Genomic DNA, 15,786 nt, shown 5'->3' with positions numbered 1-15,786 from the left:
CATGGCCAAGGGCACGATGCCAACCAGGTCCTTCTGGCTGATGAAGATCTCTGACACTGCGATGTCCGTGGTCCCCCTCCGTGGGTATTCCACTTGCCAGGTGATGGGCTGGCTCCCTGAGAGGCTGCTGAAGCTGGCGATTTCAAAGTTCATCTGCACAACCTCATTGAATAAACTGCTGCTTCTGGAAGAGAGCAAAGGAAAAGAGCTTTAAGTTGACTTTGTTCGGTGGCAAAACCTTTCAATCCCTTGGCTCACTCCCTCACAATTATAACTAGAGTACAAGGATAAAGAAAATGCCTTTCAGGCATAGCACCGGGGACTTGACATGGCTTCCCTGGTGGTTCAGAATCTACCTGCAGTGCAGGAGACCAGAGTTCAAGCCCTGAGTCAGGAAGGTCTCCTGGAGAACGGAATGGCTACTCACTCCAGTATTCTTGCCTGGGAATTTCCATGGACAGAGGAACCTGGCAGGCTATAGTCCATGGGGTTGCAAAGAGTTGGACATGACTGAGGGACTAACACTTTCACTTTTTTCTTTCATATGTATTTTTAGCAAGCTTGTCCCAGCAATTCTGATGCTTCGGAAATGGCCGACAGTACAAAGATCTTATTTTTCACATGACAAAAAGAAGGCCCAAGTAGCATAAATCGCTCATGCACAACCACACAGCGAGTTAGAGGCAGAAAAAGCTGAATGTAGAATCTCCCATAGATTTAATTATTTTAGGTCCATCACCTGGTTTCCATTGCTGTTGTTTTTGTTTTAGTTGCTGTGTCTGACCCTTTTTTGTGACCCCATGGACAATAGCCCACCAGGCTAAAGCCTAAAACATTCATTATCTGGCCCTTTAGTCCAAAAGTTTACTCTGTCCATGGGCTTTCCCAGGCAACAGTATTGGAATGGGTTGCCATTTCCTTCTCCAGGAGTTCTTCCTGATGCAGAGATCAAACCCATGTTTCCTGCATTTGCAGGAGGATTCTTTACCACTGAGCCACCTACATGAATCTGAGCAAACTCTGGGAGATAGTGGAAGATAGAGGAGCCTGGCATGCTACAGTCCATGGGGTTGCAAAGAGTCGTACACGAGTTAGAGCAAGACTGAGCAAGAACCACGTCTTCCAATTCCCAGCTCTGTGCTCTCAACAACATTCTCCTCTAATTCAGTTGGGGAGTTGAGTATGGAATTACAAGACACCAGGAGAGTTTCTCCTGGGCAGAGATGAGCAAACTGTGGTCTGTCGGCCAAACCCAGCCTGCTGCCTGTTTTTTTGTAAATAGCTTCTTTGGAATCACAGCCCTGCCTACTTGTTTGTGTTTGTCTCTGGCTGTTTTTGTGTTAATTATGTCAGGTAGTATATATCCTTAGGAGCCTAAAGTATTCATTATCTGGACCTTTACTGGAAAAGTTTGCCAGCCGTTGTTTTAGGAGGTTAGAGAAGGGAAAATGGGAGAGGTTTTCTGGAGCTACTGAATCAAAAGAATCAATATTGGTGGAAACAAGAAAGAAGGGCATACCAGGCATATATCTGGGTTTGTATGGTGGGCCAGGGAGATTTTTCTGACTTTTTCTGACTCCATGGACTATAGCCCACCAGGCTCCTCTGTCCATGGGATTTCCCAGGCAAGAATACTGAAGTGGGTAGCCACTTCTTTATCCAGGGGATCTTCCTGACCCTGGGATGGAACCCAGGTTTCCTGCACTGGCAGGTGGATTCTTTACCACTGAGTTACCTGGGAAACCCTGAAGGCAGGCTGAGGGACCCCCAGTTGTCTTTGCCTCTGTGCTGAATATTGTTATAAGTGGTGGGTCAACAGTTAGCATTTTTCTCAGCTGGCAGCTACTGGGCATGCCTTGCGCTTTCAGGTGAATTGAGGGGGATTTTCCATGGCACATCAAGAAAGAAATGCCAAAGATGGTAACGCTGTATCTGAAGCATGTGCTGGTACCACTGTCAAGAGTGGTGGAGAACCTTCCCTTTGCTGGGGATGACCATCAGTTAAGGATGCACGTACTCAATCTTCACAGCTTGCCCAACAGCCAGAAAGTTTGCTCCTCATTCTGTTACCCTTAGCCCTGCTCACTGGCTGGGATGAGAGGTTACCAGCAAGGTTGTTGTGCCAACCAAAGCACCTGGCGGGACTCCTGAATCTCCCTTCCAGTACTCTGGGCTGGAAGAGGGGCCCTGAGGATAGCAATTTCTGAGATGCTGGCTATCCCTTTGAGAGGGCAAACAAACCCAGTGTCTGGAACCTCAAGTCATGGTCTGTACAACATCAAGGGTGATTACTGGGACTTCCCTGGTGGTCCAGTGGCTAAGACTCTGAGATCCCAGTGCAGGAGGCCCAGCTTAGATTCCTAGTCAGAAAACTACATCCCGCATGCTGCAACTAAGAGTTCGCATGCCACAACTGGAGATCCCACACGCCAAAAGGAAGATTGAAGATCTTGAGTGCCACAACTAAGACTTTGCACAGACAAATAAACAAACTTTTTTTTTTTAAAGGGTGAATTATTTGCCTTGGAAAATGAGCGAGACATGTCTGGAACCTGGAGTGTTTCCAAACTCGGAGACCTCTTGGTGTTCTTGGTTCAGCAGGTAAGGCCTGCAGGAATCTAGGTCTGCTCAACTTCTAGACATCCTTCCTGCAGGAATCTAGGTCTGCTCAACTTCTAGACATCCTTCCTGTACACTCTGGCCAGCCTCTCCTTTCACTGGACTAAAGACATCTCTCATTTCAGGGGTTTTCACCTTGCCTTCTTATCAAGAACACGCATCCTTGGTATCTCCTTATCTTCAGAAGAGCTGGCCACTGGCTGTGCTTGCTGAGGGACACAGCTGTTGGTTATTTGACAGACCATTCAATAAAATTCACTTTTTGAGTACTGCATGTGGCCAAAATCCAGTTGTCCAAAGATCCTATTGTGGCCCCGAAGGAACGCTCACACTGAGAATAATGCTGGAGAGTTGGCCATGTGCCTTTAACTTATCTCTGTCTTTGGGTGGAAGACCCCTGACCTAAATATGATGTAGTGTGGTGATTTCCAAACTGTGGTCCATGGGACCCTTAGTGTATACCCAGGGTACGTGATGATGCCGGCTATGGAGCCAAAATTGGTCCTTAAGACACTCCTCTCCTCCATATCGCAACCACTGCGACTAAAGCAGATTCAGTGATACATGTAAATATTGGGCATCCAAGGAGTAGTTTTTTTTTTTAATATTTATTTATTTTAATTTTAATTTTTGACAGCACTGGGTCTTAGTTTTAGCACGTGGGCTCTTTCATAGTGGCTTATAGCTGTCTCTCTAATTGTGGCCCATGGGCTCAGTAGTTGCAGCAAGAGAGCTTGGCTGCCTCGTGGCATGTGGGATCTTAATTCCCTAACCAAGGATGGAACCCACGTCCCCTGCGCTAGAAGGTGGACTGTTAACCACTGGACCACCAGGGAAGTCCCAAGAAGTATTTTACTGAAGAATGAAAAAAGAAAGGAAGTGGGAAAAGGAAGGAGAGAATAGAATCTGTGACTCTATGGGTTCTATTCTCATAAAGTGTAGAGAGTAGAACCTGTAGAAGATGACCCATGACTCTTTCAGGGGAACATAGCCAGTGTCATGACCCCTATGCTGTCACCTGCCAAACAGACTTTTTGAGCGTAAGGTCAAAAGGTCATCTGTTACTGGCATCAGCTGTTACTGGCTGGGTTACTTTGCGCAACTCTACCCTCTTTCCCCTACTTGGCAAGTGGGAACTCAAATCTTTCCCCTTTTATGGAGTTGATATGAGGGTTAAATAAATGAGCAAATATGTCTCAGGCACTTAGAACAGAACTACAAAACATCAGTCAATGTGAGTTCTTACTGTTTTTAGCAGGATTTGACACTATGTTCCTTCTCTGTGACTTTAGATTTGGTCTAAAGCCACCTTTAAAGCATACCTCTTTAAGAACTTCCCTGGTAGTCTAGGGGTTGAGAATCTGCCTTCCAGTGTAGAGGACACAGGTTCAATCACTGCTCCAGGAATTAAGACCCCACATGCTGTCGGGGTAACAGCCCAGGCACCACAACTAGAGTGGCCTACATACCACAATTACTGAGTCCAAGAACTCTAGAGCCCGTGTGCTGCAAAAAAGACCCAGCACAGCCAAAAAACAAAACAAAAAAAACATGCCCCTATAGGGCTGGTCTAGGAGTTCCCTGAGAACAAGTCAGACTGTAGATGTTGATTCTCTGCCATTCTTCATGAACTGGAATCCCTTCAGATTTGTATACAGTGCATTTACTCAGTAGCTATTCCTGTCAGACATGATGCCATGGTATGATCCATTTTGCTAGCAGATGGGACCAAGAAAAGAAATCTGTCTGCAATTCTGTCTGTGGCTGTGCTTTCCTCCTCTATCTGAGCCAACCGAAATCTTTGTTAAGCTTTTGCCTTGGAGGAACAAAGAACCCTTCATGCCAGCCTACATGGGGCTTATGATATTGTTGGAGTAATAAAGAGAGGAATTTAAACATTTAACTGACTCCAGAGAGTGACCAAGAACGATCACTTGCAAAATCAATAGTGTAGATTTACTATAGTAACTCTCGAAAGAAATTTTCAAAACTGGCTTAAAAAAAGCTCTTACTAAAAAACAAATAAATTCCCCTAACAGTCACAATAAAGTTTGGACTACTGGAAACCCAATTTACCAAACCTCTTAGTTATTGAACTCTGTATTGTAAGAAAATGAAGTCTTGGTGTATCTTAAGAAGCCAAAAGGACTTTACTTCCCCACTATAGGGTGTAAGGAATTTCAGCTTCAAAGCCATCAGCCAATCTTGACAGCTTAATGACTGCAGAAAGAAATGAGACAAACAAAATGAAGAAATCAACCTTACTATAGGGAAGCAGCTCCTAGAGAACAGAATAATTTGGCTCAGGCTTTGTTTTATTCATTTTACTTCATGTGTATTTCATGAAGGCAAAGGACACATACATCCCCTCTGGGAAAGGTTTTATTAGATAGTTCCATTGACCCCACCATCCACATGAATGCCCTGATAATCTCTGGGAGCTCTCCATAGTGCTGAAGTATATTAGTTTGGCTGCAAGTTGCAAGTAACAGAAAACACCTTGGGCTGACCGACAAAGAAATGCGAACTTAACACATGTCTCAAAATTACTAGGAAGTGTGGAGAAAAACACATGGAGAATAGGTGGGAGAAAAGGAAAGTTACAAGATAATGAGAAACTTGGATAAAACCATCTCTAGATGGGACACCACTGCTGATGCCAAAACGAATTTTCTACTGTCCTTGGTGCTTTGCATCACTAATCCCACATTCAAAGTGCTGAGTGGGGCTATCTGATTGGCTGAGCTGAGATAACATGCCCGAATCCAATATGTCAGGACAGTGAGAAAGGATTTGATCTGTTACTGAAAGAGTCATCTCTTCCATTCCTGTTCCCTGCAATTAGCATACAAGGCAGAAATCAGAATGCAGGATAATGATGAAGGGCAGAGGCAGGGGTAAAGCTGTTGAAGACTGCCCTGTTTCCAGACACCCTTGGATTAGACTGAGCTCAGACTTAAATTCTTTTCCCTTCTCTCTATCCCAGTCCCCACAGCTTAAAAATTTATAGGCGCAGGTAAATGTGGAAGGATGAGGGAAGAGAATACTTTACTGCAAATCATATTGATGCAATGACATTGCTTCAAAGGAGAATTGTAACCCTTAAGGAAGTAACCTGAGCCTTCCCTTTCTATAAAACGAGGGCTCTCAACCTTTGCTGAATGTTATGATCATCTGGGGAGATTAAAAAAAATAACGATACTCAGGTCTACCCTGGACCAATGGAATCGGAATTTCAAGAGATGTCATTCAGATGGTAGTATTTTTAGAGCTCAGGCAATTTTAATGTGTGGTCAAGGTTGAACATTACTGCTCCACCAAAAAGGGCTCTCTCCCTCTGTGATCACCAAGCATTTTGCTCCTAAATGGTTATGATTAATATTACTTTTTTGCTTCCTAGTGTCTACACAGCAATTGTATCAGACAGGTGTTCCAACAATGGACTCTGAAATAAGACACACTTGGGTGTGAATTCTGACTCTGCTCTTTAGTAGGGGTGTGATATGGGGCATTAATGAACCCATATGGGAACTAACAAACCCACTAGTTCTCAACTTTGATGACAATCTGTTATTATATGGCAAAGGGGCTTTAACAAATTCTAAGGTCTGGGTCCCACACCAAGGATCTTCTTTCACTGGCCTGCAATGGAACCTGGGAACTGGAATTCTTAAGGACTTCCCAGGTGATTCTCAGTCAGTGCATGAATGCTCAGTCATGTACAACTCTTTGTGACCCTATGGACTATGCAGTCTGACAGGCTCCTCTGTCCACGGGATTTTGCAGCAAGAATACTGGAGTGGGTTTCCATTTTCTCCTTCAGGGTATCTTTCAAATCCAAGGATCGAAACCATGTCTCCCTAGTCGCCTGCATTGCAGGTGGATTCTTTACTGCTGAGTTACCAGGGAAGTCCCCAGGTGATTCTAATATGCAGCAAAGTTAAAGAATCCCTAACTTTACCGGTAGGAAAATTGGTTTCTTGATCTGTCGTAAGCCATCCTTATGAGGCTGTTGCAAGGATAAAAGGTAGAACATGTGTAGAGCTGAATACATACAATAGCAACTATCCATCAAACGGTAGCTCTTGTTACAGCAGTATTTCTCCTGTTCAGTAACCTCACTGGACTTGTATATCTTTGTCCTCCTAAGGCCATGTGTCCTGGGATTTGCTGAACACAGCAGATGGGCAAAGATAAGACCTCCTCTGAGGTCCCTGGGTCCTGGTCTAAGCATCTTCCCCAGGCAGCAAGTATGGATCCTGCTGTGCCCTTGAATTTGACTAGACTAGATCCTGTCACTTGTTTTTCTTTCTTCAGTATGGTGGGTGAGCATGAGCACATGTTTTTTGGAATCAAAGTTCTGGATATGAGCCTCACACTGAACCTCGAGACATGAGTAATCATGTTACTCTCTAACATGATCACTAAGAGAAATGCGGCCTTCCCTGGCAGTCCAGTGGTTAAGATTTCACCTTCCAATGCAAGGGGTGTGGATTCAATCCCTGGTCTGGGAGCTAAGATCCTATATGCTTCTTGGCCAAAAATCTCAAAAAAACAGAACAAATTCAACAAATTCAATAAAGATGTCAAAAACGATCTGCATAAAAAAAATCTTTAAAAAATTAACAAAAAGAAATGAGTTGGTGAGATGGATCATAGGTAAGCCGAATAAAAGCATGGACCAAGTGGTGCCCTTGCTAGGTGGACAGAAAGAGCATGGAAGATTCTAGTTCTTCTAGACACCAACTGTGTGGAAGTCTCCCACAAGGGCTTCAGGGAGCCCTTAGCCACACAGTTGAGGATTCAGTTGTGGTCACACACTCCTGCTGGCTACTATTTTCCTTGCTGTGGAACCTGAAGCTTACATGGACGCAAGATATGAGGAATGTGTAAAATATTATTTCTCAAGCTGCTGAAGTTTTAGCTTAATTTAGATTACACTTTTGGAAGTGCAGCTGCTAAGAGAGCCTCAGAGATGCAGGTAGAAGAACCCTGGACTTACACACTGTGCAGTAGGCTCTTAAGTTGTTTCCAAGTCTTTGCAACCCCGTGGACTGTAGCCTCCCCAGCTCCTCTGTCCATGGGATTCTCCAGGAAAGAATACTGGAGTGGGCTGCCATGGCCTCCTCCTGGGGATATTCCTGACCCAGGGATGGAACTCACGTCTCTTGAGTCTCTTGCATTGACAGGTGGGCTCTTTACTCCTAGCACCACCTGGGAGGCCCTTAGGAAGGTGCCCTTAGATAGGTGCTAAGAGGGCCTCAGAGATGCAGATGGAATAACCCTGGACCTACACACTGGCCAGCAGACTCTTAGGGCTCTTTAGCATCTGGTTGGCTTGCTGGTGCTGCCATGGTGGTCCTTACTCTACAGGGAAAACACAGAGTCCATCCCTTGGGTCCAATCAGGCCATGAAGATGCCCAGATCATGTGGAGAGACAAATGTCCAGTTATTCCACCCCCAAACTATTGTATCAGATAAATATAGCTCCATAAAAGTGCCTAGGAAAAACCAACAGAGGAATTGCCCAGAAATTCCCATTTACTGAGAAATAATAGATGTTTCAAGATGGTAGATTTGGGACTGTTTGTTACACAGCAGTGGATAACACGTGACGGCACTGACTGATACAAGTCTTTCACTTGATTCCCAAGGGACCCTGGCATCTCCCGTGTATGTTTCCAGCAGGGTACAGCAGAAGTCAAATAGGGTTATCTTGAGATGTCAGGGGCAGGGAGGGCCTGAGAAGGAGCCTACTCCACTTCCCAGCCTCCTAAGGTCTGAGAAGTACATGAAAGCAATGGAATTTTCACCTGGTTCCAGGCAAGGTTACTGAAGTTAGTATCTTGCAGGAAAACATGTCATGGAAAACACCCTCAGAGACTAGGCAGAAACATGGAAACCTCGTGAACATCAGCACTGAACCATGACCACATCCCAGCCCCAGAGAGCATTACTGTAGATGAAACGTATCAGCCAGATTATCTGAAGACCTAAGGTTCCCTCACAGTTCAAAGCCTCATCCTTCCCACTCGGGTCAATTTTGAAGAAAATGGGGCAGAGTTTGAAAGACTACCAATTGAGTTTAAACCTGAAATGCCTTCAGATCAGATCAGATCAGTCACTCAGTTGTGTCCAACTCTTTGAGACCCCATGAATTGCAGCACGCCAGGCCTCCCTGTCCATCACCAACTCCCGGAGTTCACTCAGACTCACGTCCATCGAGTCAGTGATGCCATCCAGCCATCTCATCCTCTGTCATCCCCTTCTCCTCTTGCCCCCAATCCCTCCCAGCATCAGAGTCTTTTCCAATGAGTCAACTCTTCCCATGAGGTGGCCAAAGTACTGGAGTTTCAGCTTTAGCATCATTCCTTCCAAAGAAATCCCAGGGCTGATCTCCTTCACAATGGACTGGTTGGATCTCCTTGCAGTCCCAGGGACTCTCAAGAGTCTTCTCCAACACCACAGTTCAAAAGCATCAATTCTTCGGCACTCAGCCTTCCTCACAGTCCAACTCTCACATCCATACATGGCCACAGGAAAAACCACAGCCTTGACTAGATGAACCTTTGTTGGCAAAGTAATGTCTCTGCTTTTGAATATGCTATCTAGGTTGGTCATAACTTTCCTTCCAAGGAGTAAGCGTCTTTTAATTTCATGGCTGCAGTCACCATCTGTAGTGATTTTGGAGCCCAGAAAAATAAAGTCTGACACTGTTTCCACTGTTTCCCCATCTATTTCCCATGAAGTGATGGGACCGGATGCCATGATCTTCATTTTCTGAATGTTGAGCTTTAAGCCAACTTTTTCACTCTCCACTTTCACTTTCATCAAGAGGCTTTTTAGTTCCTCTTCAGTTTCTGCCATAAAGGTGGTGTTGTCTGAATATCTGAGGTTATTGATATTTCTCCCAGCAATCTTGATTCCAGCTTGTGTTTCTTCCAGTCCAGCGTTTCTCATGATGTACTCTGCATATAAGTTATATAAACAGGGTGACAATATACAGGCTTGATGAACTCCTTTTCCTATTTGGAACCAGTCTGTTGTTCCATGTCCAGTTCTGACTGTTGCTTCCTGACCTGCATACAAATTTCTCAAGAGGCAGATCAGGTGGTCTGGTATCCCCATCCCTTTCAGAATTTTCCACAGTTGATTGTGATCCACACAGTCAAAGGCTTTGGCATAGTCAATAAAGCAGAAATAGAGGTTTTTCTGGAACTCTCTTGCTTTTTCCATGATCCAGCAGATGTTGGCAATTTGATCTCTGGTTCCTCTGCCTTTTCTAAAACCAGCTTGAACATCAGGAAGTTCACGGTTCACATATTGCTGAAGCCTGGCTTGGAGAATTTTGAGCATTACTTTACTACTGTGTGAGATGAGTGCAATTGTGTGGTAGTTTGAGCATTCTTTGGCATTGCCTTTCTTTGGGATTGGAATGAAAACTGACCATTTACAGTCCTGTGGCCACTGCTGAGTTTTCCAAATTTGCTGGCATATTGAGGGCAGCACTTTCACAGCATCATCTTTCAGGATTTGGAATAGCTCAACTGGAATTCCATCACCTCCACTAGCTTTGTTCGTAGTGATGCTTTCTAAGGCCCACTTGACTTCACATTCCAGGATGTCTGGCTCTAGGTGAGTGATCACACCATCGTGATTATCTGGGTCGTGAAGATCTTTTTTGTACAGTTCTTCTGTGTAGTCTTGCCATCTCTTCTTAATATCTTCTGCTTCTGTTAGGTCCATACCATTTCTGTCCTTTATCGAGCCCATCTTTGCATGACATGTTCCTTTGGTATCTCTGATTTTCTTGAAGAGATCCCTAGTCATTCCCATTCTGTTGTTTTCCTCTATTTCTTTGCATTGATCGCTGAGGAAGGCTTTCTTAACTCTTCTTGCTATTCTTTGGAACTCTGCTTTCAGATGTTTATATCTTTCCTTTTCTCCTTTGCTTTTCGCTTCTCTTCTTTTCACAGCTATTTGTAAGGCCTCCCCAGACAGCCATTTTGCTTTTTTGCATTTCTTTTCCATGGAAATGGTCTTGATCCCTGTCTCCTGTACAATGTCATGAACCTCAGTCCATAGTTCATCAGGCACTCTATCTATCAGATCTAGGCCCTTAAATCTATTTCTCACTTCCACTGTATAATCATAAGGGATTTGATTTAGGTCATACCTGAATGGTCTAGTGGTTTTCCCTACTTTCTTCAATTTCAGTCTGAATTTGGCAATAAGGCATTCATGGTCTGAGCCACAGTCAGCTCCTGGTCTTGTTTTTGCTGACTGTATAGAGCTTCTCCATCTTTGGCTGCAAAGAATATAATCAATCTGATTTCGTTGTTGACCATCTGGTGATGTCCATGTATAGAGTCTTCTCTTGTGTTGTTGGAAGAGGGTGTTTGTTATGACCAGTGCATTTTCTTGGCAAACCTCTATTAGTCTTTGCCCTGCTTCATTCCGTATTCCAAGGCCAAATTTGCCTGTTACTCCAAGTATTTCTTGACTTCCTACTTTTGCATTCCAGTCCCCTATAATGAAAAGGACATCTCTTTTGGGTGTTAGTTCTAAAAGGTCTCGTAGGTCTTCATAGAACCATTCAACTTCAGCTTCTTTAGCGTTACTGGTGAAATGCCTTAGTAGGCTTGAAATGAACCAGATGAAATTTTCTGCCTCTAGGCAGAATGGGAGCTTAAGGCAGACCTTGGATTCACTGACAGAGAAATAGAGTTGTGTATATATGCACACTTACATATATACAGTTTGCACAATGGATTTGTAGGTTGGAAACACACCCACTACAGTTGTTGCTGCTGCTGCTAAGTCACCTCAGTCGTGTCTGACTCTGTGACCCCATAGACGGCAGCCCACCAGGCTCCCCCGTCCCTGGGATTCTCCAGGCAAGAACACTGGAGTGGGTTGCCATTTCCTTCTCCAATGCATGAAAGTGAGAAGTGAAAGTGAAGTCGCTCAGTCGTGTCCGACCCTCAGAGACCCCATGGACTGCAGCATACCAGGCTCCTCCGTCCATAGGATTCTCCGGGCAAGAGTACTGGAGTGGGGTGCCATTGCCTTCTCCAATGCATGAAAGTGAAAAGTGAAAGTGAAGTCACTCAGTCGTGTCCGACTCTAGCGACCCCATGGACTGCAGCCTACCAGGCTCCTCCATCCATGGGATTCTCCAGGCAAGAGTACTGGAGTGGTAGTGGAAGTTAAATATTGCAGAGCAAGTGCTTTTTAAATTTATGTTGGCTCTGCTGGGTCTTTGTTGCTGTATGCAGTCTTTCTCTAGTTTGGCAAGTGGGGGCTACTCTTCACTTCATTGTGGAGCACAGACTGTAAAGTGACGGCTCAGTAATTGTGGCATGTGGACTCAGATGCCCTGTAGCATGTCAGATCTGCCCAGACCAGAGATTCAAACCTATGTCCCCTGTGTTAGCAGGTGGATTCTTAACCGCTGGACCACTAGGGGAGTCCCAGAGTAAGTGTTTTTTGAGGGACCATTCTAGCCTGGCCCTAGGATCAGCAATGCTTTTATCTCCAAGATCCTGATAATACAATGCCCCTCTCTCTTCATTATTGCACCAATTTCTTTCTCTACCATTTTTCTCTCTAGTTTATTCCACTCAAAGCCACCAAGCTCCCCTCTACCTTAGTGCCTTTGCACCTGCTTCTCCCCGGACATCTCTGACGTTCACTCATCACTATCTTCACCCTGTTATCCACGGCTCAGCCAGCCACTTTATCTACATCATCACACAATGCTTTCTACATTTATACGCATTGGGTCCCTCACCATCTGCACCTCTACCCTTTCTCTACTGTGAACTCTACGAGAGCAAGGACACTGCATTGTTTGCTGCGATATCCTTGTGATACATCATGGTGCTGACCCTCAGGAGAAGCTCAATAAATATTTGTTGAATGAATAATGAATGAGTGATGCTCCCCAAGCCAGGTTCCCTGATATTCACACTCTTCTTTCCTTCCACTAGTCAGGTAAAAATTCATTTCGACGCAAGAAGGGAGAAGGAGTCCCCACTTAGTTGAAGAGGAGGGGAGATGCAGCCTTTGACGCTATCAGCCTTCCCAGAAGGGTTGAACTCCTTCCAAGAGAGAAGCAAAAAGCAGAGCCCATTGGAGCCCTTCCAGGAAAGACACGCTCCAAGGTCCACTACTAAAACTTTGCCTTTTCCAAATACCACAGAAGACAGAAATTGGATCCGCTCCAAAGCTTGCTATTGAATTTTATGCCTGCTGAGCACCACTAAATACATAATGAAGAGGCTGAATTAACTATGCAAAAGTATAATTTACAGTTAATGTCTGTAATTGATGAGCTGAGGGTCTCTGTGGCAGCATGAACAGCCAAGACTAAAAGGACTAGAGGGGATAAAGGAAAGTTTTATTTTTCAAGTAGAAAATAGGAGCATGCTCCACTCACCACCCAACCTGTCTGTCCATTCATCCATCCGTCAAGCACTTAGCAAGCTCCCCTCTTGTGCCAGGCATGTGCTTTGGTACTTGAGATACACAAGTGAATGTGATGTGGTCCACAGTGGCTCAGAGACCTCCGCGAGTGTTCCTACAACCTCTGATCAATTCCTCATTTATTTGGCTAAAGACACAGGGGGGAGACTGGCCAGATGTGACATGTCTTGGAGCGGCTTTGTTCTGGTCCCCATTCCCCTCTGTAGCATCCCACTGCCCTGGCGTCTTCTAAGCAGGTAGGGTTCCAGCTGAGTTGAGAAGGTAGTCTGATTCTCACTCTACCACTTCTTTCTGGTTTTGGGGTCCATATCATCCTCATTCTGAAAGAATGTATACTCACAGTCTCTGCTCTTCTATATAATGTCTTCAACCCCAGCTGCATGTCAGAATAACTTGGTGAGCTTTTCCAAAACACCAGTGCTTTTCAAAAACACCTTCCTCACTTCTCTTCAGATGATCTCTGGTGTGCCTGGATATCATTTTTTCCCTAATAAAGCTTCCAAGGTTATCCCCATGTGAAACCAGAGGTAAGTAGAATTATTCTGCCAGGGATTGAGGGAGGAGAATTGAATAAATATAGTCAAAAACCTTCCAGTTATAAGATAATTAAACACTAGGATGTAAGGTATAGCATGATAAATATAATTAACACTACTGAATGTTATAAATGAAAGTTAAAAGAGAAAATACTAACAGTTCTCATCAAAAGGAACTATATATATATTTTTATATATATATATATATTGTTTCTTTAATGTTGTATCTATATGAGATGACGGATGTTCAGTAAAACTATTCTGGGCATTGTTTCATGATGTATGCATGTCAAATTATCATGTTGTATACCCTGAACTTTTACACTGCTGTGGAGAAGGGCATGGAAACCCATTCCAGTATTCTTGCCTGGAGAATCCCATGCACAGGGGAGGTTGGCAGGCTACAGTCCACAGGGTCACACAGAGTCGGACAGAAGCCACTTAGCATGCACATGTCAATTACATCCTAATAAAACTGGTAAAAAAAGAGAAATTCTTCTCATATTTTAAGGGAGTAGTTTCAAATACAGAGAACTTACTCTTCAAGCACCAAGACCACAATCCCATCCAAAACACATATGCAGAGCCAGGTTCTAGCATCCTGGTCCCTCATCTCTGCCCCGGGTTCCCGAGTGCTGCAGGAAGCTCCACCCATTAGACTCTAGAAAGCATCACTCTTCTGGATGCTCTTTGCATTGGAGTCAGCAGTCAGAAAACTGAGCCTGTGACAGGAGTTCTGTAAAGGGGATTTAATTCCAGTTATCAAGGTTTGGGAGGGTCAGAGAGGTCAAATGGGAGATGGCAAGGCAGTCAGAGACTATCAATGGGAAAAGATGCTCCTCCTTCCAGGATTAATGGCCAAAGGGAGAAACTGGTGACCCCAGGAGCTAGGTCACTGAGGGAGAGCTGCAGCCAAGTCAAGAAATGCTTAGCAGGAGAAGAGCCAAGGAGACAAAGGACCCACTGCCTGAGACACCAAAGGAAGCAGGGAGGACAGCAAAATATTCTGACTTCTTTCTTCTATCCTATTTCGATCTCTCACTGGTGCCTCCCACTGGCTAAACATCACCATAATTCAGTTGGTGAGGGATCCTGGCAAATAGTTTGGAGGATCACAGAGCAAGGGAAGGGCAGGGAAGGGATCTGAGACCAAATAGGCAAACAGCCAGCACACACTCCTAGCATGATTCCTGCACAAGCAACAGCAGCTCAGCAGAAGGTACCCTCACATCCACTGCAGAATCTGTGGATTGTTTGGCTCGACTGAGAACACAGTGTCAGTGATCATCCAACAGATGTTTAATGAGCACCTATTATAAGGACCTGGCACTGCCCCTGTGTGGTGATGCTGAGTGAGAAACCCAAAGTTCTTCTCTTGAGACTGGCTTTACTGTAGGATCAGAGAGATGGGCGATGACAGCAAGATGTGTTGAGGACTAGGATACAAGGACAATCAAGTGCGATTCCTGACACTGCCATAACTCAACCAAGAGGGTCAGAGAGGGCTTCCCTAAAACGGCGACATTTGAGCTCAGGCCTGAACTCTGAGTGGGCGTTAAGTCAGAGGAAATGAGGCAAGGGAATTTAGGAAGAGGGGACATTGTGGGTGGAGTTCTTTTGAGGATCAAAAGAAGACTGGTTAGAGTGCAATGAAGCTGGTTATAGACATATCCTAACATCTGGGCAGCAAGCCATAATTCAGTTGGTGAGGGAGCCTGGCAAATAGTTTGGAGGATGGGCAGAGAAGAGATCAAACAGGCAAAGAGCTGACATACGCTCCTAACATGTGCGTGAGTGCTAAGTCACTTCAGTCGTGTCTGGCTCTGTGCGACCCCATGGACCGTAGCCTACCAGCCTCCTCTGTCCATGGGATTCTCCAGGCAAGAATACAGAAGTGGGTTGCCATTCCCTCCTCCAGGGGATCTTCTTGACCCAGGGAGCGAATCCAGGTCTCCTGCATTGCAGCCAGATTCTTTACAGTCTGAGCTACCAGCAAAGCCCAATGCTTTTTCAGATTCTTTCCCATACAGGTTATTACAAAGTATCAAATAGAGTTCCCTGTGCTATACAGAAGGTTCTTATTGATTATCTATTTTATGGCACCCCACTCCAGTACTCTTGCCTGGAAAATCCCATGGACGG

General features: G+C 44.8%; 1 protein-coding gene across 1 annotated transcript in view; it reads right to left on the bottom strand.

Moving 5' to 3' along the window:
• Positions 1 to 15,786, bottom strand: part of TMEM132C (transmembrane protein 132C) — a 446,846-nt gene that overhangs the window by 91,744 nt on the left and 339,316 nt on the right. The window contains exon 4 of the mRNA XM_025267822.3: positions 1 to 184. Within this exon, the coding sequence (XP_025123607.3) occupies positions 1 to 184 (184 nt within the window). The remainder of the gene's footprint in view (positions 185 to 15,786) is intronic.

Source organism: Bubalus bubalis, chromosome 17, assembly GCF_019923935.1.
Source record: "Bubalus bubalis isolate 160015118507 breed Murrah chromosome 17, NDDB_SH_1, whole genome shotgun sequence".
Lineage (NCBI taxonomy): Eukaryota > Metazoa > Chordata > Mammalia > Artiodactyla > Bovidae > Bubalus > Bubalus bubalis.
The sequence above is the reverse complement of the archived record's forward strand: the minus strand, read 5'-3'. Positions and strand labels throughout refer to the sequence as shown.